General features: G+C 42.7%; 1 protein-coding gene across 1 annotated transcript; it reads right to left on the bottom strand.

Annotated features, from left to right (window-relative positions):
- Positions 1–517: 517 nt before the first annotated feature.
- HOXC6 (homeobox C6) lies at positions 518–2,178 on the bottom strand. The gene is made up of 2 exons (XM_070934948.1): positions 1,779–2,178; positions 518–888 (listed from the first exon to the last, which is right to left on the bottom strand). The coding sequence occupies exons 1-2, from the start codon at positions 2,176–2,178 to the stop codon at positions 575–577; spliced, it is 714 nt and encodes a 237-aa protein (XP_070791049.1). The 3' UTR covers positions 518–574.
- Positions 2,179–5,653: the final 3,475 nt, after the last annotated feature.

The raw sequence follows: 5,653 nt of genomic DNA, 5'->3' as shown, positions 1-5,653 counted from the left end.
TCTTTTTTTTTTTTAAATTTTATTTTATTAGGAAAGTGAAACTGCCCGTAGTTCTTTTGGACCTGCATGGTCGAACCCAGCACTACCCGAAGGCAGCCCCCTAACACAGAACTCTTCTCCTTTGGCAAGCGAGATTCTGTCTAGGGAGGGCGAAGAAGGAATGGCAGGGGGAGTTTCTCTTACTCGTGTCTGTGTGTGTCTCTCTCTCTGTATGTGATTATGTGTGTGTGTTTGTGTGTATGTATGTACTTTAGGAAAAAAAAACCGGGTCACTGGGCAAGGAGGCCAGGAACAAGGGAGACAGGAGCCTCTAAAAGGAGATTTGGGAGTCAGGGGTCTGGAACCTGAGCGCTGGAAACTGGAAGATGGAGGAAGGGGATTTCTATCTCCCCCACGCACCCACCCCTTTTTAATTTAACCCAATGTAGCGTTTGTGCCTGCAGTAATGAGAAGAGAAAGGAAGGCAGGAGGGAGTCGGGTGGCGGGAGGAAAAGAAGAGAACCTTCTCTGTGATATGCTCGTGGGTGAGACCGGAGGGGAGGGGAAGAAAATTGTTTGGCCGAGCCGTCCCCGTTCATTCCTTCGCTTTTTCCTCCTGTGTCCCTTCTTCTCTTTTCTCTTCCTTTGCGCCCAAGCTCTCGGCGGCTTCTCCAGCCCCACCTCCCCCGGGGAGAGTGGAAGTCAGATTGCTCTCTTTTTTCCATTTCATCCTCCGGTTTTGGAACCAGATCTTGATCTGGCGTTCCGTGAGACACAGCGCGTTGGCGATCTCAATCCGCCGCCGCCTCGTCAAGTAGCGGTTAAAATGGAACTCCTTCTCCAGTTCCAGCGTCTGGTAGCGCGAGTAGATCTGACGCCCCCTCCTCCGATCTGCTCCGTAGCCGACTCCTAGGGATTCGGAAACCAAACAAACTAAGAACGATTAGCTACGGCGTCGGCCAACAACAGGTCTTATTAAGTCCATAGAAAATAAATAAAACACAAGTAACATATTTTTTTATAAGAAAAAAAAAACTGAAGTCATCTAACAACCCCACCCTCCAAGCCCCCCCGTCTTCATCGCATCCCCACCCATTTCCAATTTAATTCTGCTCCTTAGGCTGGCTATTCATTAAAATCTTTCAGCACACATGGAGGGGAGACCGAACAAGAAGAGGGGAAAGCCTCTAATTGAAAGCATGCTCCGTTCTTATTTGCAAAGATTCCGAATGTTTTGTTTTAATTATTTCGGCAATCTTAAAAAGGAAAAAAAAAATCTAATTAGATCTTCACTCCAATGCTGCTTTAATTACTAGGAATAGACTCTCCTTCCATAACGTTCTGAAGTCAAGCTACTTCATCAAACCCCATCTCTCAACCCATTATTGGACAAGACATTTTGCATCTCCCCCCTTCCCTCAAAATGCCCTTTCTCACCTATCAGGGAAACTTCTTTTTTTTTTAAAAAAAATGCCCCGGTTCTATTTCCTACACCTAATCCCCCCCCCAAAAAAAAATCTCCACTGTTGGGTGGGTGAGAGGGTGGGGATGGAATCAGAGCTGATTGCACTTTATTATGGATATTTTACACTCCCAAAGTCTTTTAATTAGAAAGAGCATAACAAGCCATATTTGCTTGCAACAACTTAACAAATAAAAGGCCTGTAGCGGCAACTGTGAGGAAGCTATATGATTGTTTTTATGGGGCCATAAAAAGTAGCTGAGCCTGTTCTGCTGGGGAGACGGCCATAAAGATGGTTCAGTTTATTTAATTTATCTCTGCAAGCTGTAAAACTTACCACTGTGGGAGTTCATGCGCTGCATCCACGGGTATATTTGAATGCTAGCTTTCTGTTCCTGGGACGTGCTCCTGTTTTGGTCACTTGTAAAATCCTGTGCAATAGAAGTTTGTGTATTGTGTCCCATAGAATTTTGCCTGCAGCTAGAGAGCATGTCCTTTTCTTGATAAAACGCATTCGATCCGTAATCATATGGTCCCCGACTGGAGCTAAACACAACATTATCTTGCGGTGAATAAAAAGGAGATGAATAGATCCTGTTTTGAGCGACCGCTGCTCCATAAGTTGAAAAATGCCTTACAGGGTCATAGGCAGTGGAATTGAGCGGCACGCTGGGCAGGACCTCTTGACCACTGGTGAGGTGGCAAGAGAGCGACGGGTTTGTGAAATAGGAATTCATATCTTCCCCCCTGTACCTGGCTTGTATGATTTCTTTAATATTTATTTCTGTCTCCAGTTTGTAGTCTGAACTAGATTGTTATAGGGACGGCTCCACTCCAGGACAGACAAAATGACAAAGTCAGCTGACCCGCGGGGAGCCAATAGAAAACTGGATGTCAAGACACGGAAAAATGGCTTTTGCTTGTGTTGATTCCCCAGTTGAAACTAAGTATGCATTGAAAGTAAGTCTCGAAATTCTAAATATAAAGACGGTTTAGAAGAAGAGGGGGGAAAAGAGTAAGTATGATTGTGGGGGGAGAGGGAAGGTGGGAGAGGACTGAAGAAGGAGGGGCAAAAAAGGATAAGGGGGGAAAAAAGGAAAGAAAATCATAGTGCAGAGAAAGCGTTGCCTTAAAAATAGAAAGGAAAGGAAAGGAAAGGAAAGGAAAGGAAAGGAAAGGAAAGGAAAGGAAAGGAAAGGAAAGGAAAGGAAAGGAAAGGAAAGGAAAGGAACCATAGAGAACAGAAATCAGGATATTTATTCTTTTGAATAAATACCTTGCTTAATACCTCTAACAACCAAACAGCACAGAAATTATAGCCATAAATCTGAAGTATGCATAAAATATTAAACCATAAATTCTCTTTCCCGCCACTAATTTACTGTCAGTCAATAAACGTGGAATTAAATGCTAGTGTTTTCCAAAAAAACAATATTTGAAAAGACAGGCAGGGAAAGAAGTGACAGTTGGATGGAGACCATATCTTCTTGGAGAGCATTCCTGGATTTTGGAATGGGAAGAACTTTGCAAGCTCCTTCTTTCATTCCTTCTGGCCCCAAAATTCCGAGCTGGCTTTATTAATCTTTTCATTTAACATAATTTAACCCAGTATTGCTTTGCTTCAACAACAAAAAAAAAAAAAAGGAAGAGGAAGAATTTGTCATTGTTAGGGTCCTGTTTACCTTTGTAGCACCCCCCAGTCTTTCATTACCTTCCCTTTCTCTAGGGAGCGGTGTGGGTTGGAAGGAGCACCCCGTGTTTACATTTGCAAAAATAAAGGGCGGGGGAGGGGGCAGAATTTATGGCTTCAGATATCTGTGGCTGATTAGAAAACTTCCCCTTGAAATATTTAGTTAGATTAGAGAGTGGACTGTATTCTACTCCTCTGGTGGATTTGCCCCGACACACTAATTGAAATGAAGACAGCTAATCTCATTTTAATTTCAATCCAGGGCCATAAATTGCCCCTTAAATGTAAAATATACCTGCTGATGTGTAAACGAAGCAAGGCTCCATCCTCCTGCTATTGGTTTGCTCTTTCAAAATTCAATTAGGGCTAGGAAACCTGGGCTTGATTTCCGTGGCTTTTGTTTAGCTGCATTAAAGGGAGCATCATAATAATATATGGAAGGGTCCATAAAAGGAAACCAGACCCACCTCCGATTGAATATCTTTATGTTTGCTTCCTCCCCCTCCCCCAGCAAGCCAGTACTTTGAACATCCCTTGTTGGGATGAAGTAACTCTCCTTGGTGGGCTGAGAAAGAAGCAAATCCCTCCTCCTGTGAGCACCCCTCGGCTCCAACAGGAACCCGGATGCCAACGGATGCCAAAAGCGTTTATGGTCTTTTTCCTCTGTTCAACAAAGCAAAGTAATCAGAGGCAGTAGTAAAGCCATAAACCGGACCACAACAGACCCCAAAAAAAAAGAAGAAGAAGAAGAAGAAGAAGGCAGAAGAAGTATTCATCGTGTCCAGCATTTAGGCGTTTCTGAAGGGCTAGCAATTTTTTTAAAAAATAATAATACACTTCTTATATAAAGCCGTGGAAAGCTTTAAAAAAAAAAATAGGGATTGGTTTAATGGGCAGGAAGCCTAAAGATGCCCAATACATTTTTTCCCCACTTTTCCCACCTTGCAATAGTGCCCCCCCCAAAAAAAACTTTACATTATAGACTAGGATGTATTCTTTTAAAAAAAAGTGGGGTGAGGGGAGGGAAGGCAGGAAGGAAGGAAGGAAGAAGGGCCAAGATGACCCTCTTCCTAGACCCACCCACCTCCTAGGAGGTGTGCATTGCAAAGCATTTTATATGGGCACGCATGGAGGAGGATGGGTAAACCCATAATCTGAAGGCATTTAGTGAAATTGATTTCAATCCAGGATTATTTGAAAAGCTCCGAGATGGCCTGTAAACTAAATCAGTGTTCTAGGCACCCAACCCCCTGAATTGACAGAAGTAACTCCCTTCCCACTTCCTCTTTAATAAGAGTTCTCCTGTGAAGACTCTTCAGTGAGTGAATTTATATTTATATTTAGAATGGTGGTCCTTTAAAAGAAAATGCTCTAGTATAAATCAGGAATCCATTAAAAGTCACAAAGCCTCCATAACTCTCCGTCCTCCCTTAATTTTTTTTTCCTGGTAAGCAAGCGTTACTTTAAAAAAAAAGGGGGGGGGGGCTTTTTTAAAAAAAAACGTTGTAATACTCCTAATCTTGGTTGAAAGAGCTGAGATTATGTGATGTAAAAAGGTTTATGGTTGGAGGAAGGGAGGAAGTGTATAGTGGGCTATATAGGTCCTAAAGAGCTGTTTTAGAAAGACCTGGGAAAGGATAAAGGGATTTGTGTTTATTACTTTTCTAAACAGAAGAGAAAACCTCAAAGTTTGGTTGTGTTATGAGGATGAGAAAACAGCTGGCACAAAGAAATTTGTCACAAAACCCTTCCTTAACATTTGGTTGGACGGCTTAGGAAATGCTAAAATGCACACATGTACACAGTACAGAGCACGCGCAAACACACACACAAAAGTTCAAGATTCCAAAAACTCACATTTTGTCAGCCACGTATTTTAGTGCAAGTTAGAACTTTACTGGCCAGAAATTTTACATGGGGGGTCTTGGTCTCCGTGTGTCTCTGTCTGTAGGCGTCTAGAATGCATTTAAATCAAAGGCGGTAGCTCTTCCTTCCCACCTTTCCTGCAAACCTATGTAGCAAAATGCGTAGGTCTCTTTCTATACAATTTAGTCTGCAAGCAATTGTACCATCTCATCAGCAGAAGCAAGAACAGATGTTTTATTAAAACTGCTACACAGCAGTGAAAATATGCCCAAGTCCTGGAATAGTTCTTGAATAGCAGTTGGGTCTCTCCCCTCCCCACCCCCTGGAGCTAAAGTGCCCAAAGAAAGCTGTAATAACATCTCTGACTCATAAGCTATTTTTCCCTTTCCCCCCCTCGCCCCTCCTCCCCCAGATTTTACCTCTATCTTGATGCTAAAGGAGAAAAATATGCCTCATTATGATTCTCTCCCAGCAATAATTGGCGAATTGATGAACTGATTTAGAGGAAAGCTTCAGAAATGCACACTCCACACATGTTTTCTAGCCAGAATAATGTCTGAAAGGAAACAAGTGTTACTCCATTTTCGTTCTTTCTTTTGCTCTTGCCAGGCTCTGATTTTGTGATGTGATCTTGAATGGAAATCCAGACACCGTTT

The sequence above is a fragment of the Pituophis catenifer genome, unplaced genomic scaffold, assembly GCF_029215685.1.
Source record: "Pituophis catenifer annectens isolate HBS135680 unplaced genomic scaffold, rPitCat1.0.hap2 SCAF_2, whole genome shotgun sequence".
In the NCBI taxonomy this organism is placed as follows: domain Eukaryota; kingdom Metazoa; phylum Chordata; class Lepidosauria; order Squamata; family Colubridae; genus Pituophis; species Pituophis catenifer.
This window is presented reverse-complemented; position numbering and strand designations above follow the sequence as displayed.

Coding starts and splice junctions, on each gene's coding strand:
- HOXC6 (XM_070934948.1), bottom strand. CDS start 2,178: ATGAATTCCTATTTCACAAACCCGTCGCTCTCTTGCCACCTCACCAGT. Junction 889..1,778: donor GCGCATGAACTCCCACAGTG/GTAAGTTTTACA, acceptor CCGAATCCCTAG/GAGTCGGCTACGGAGCAGAT.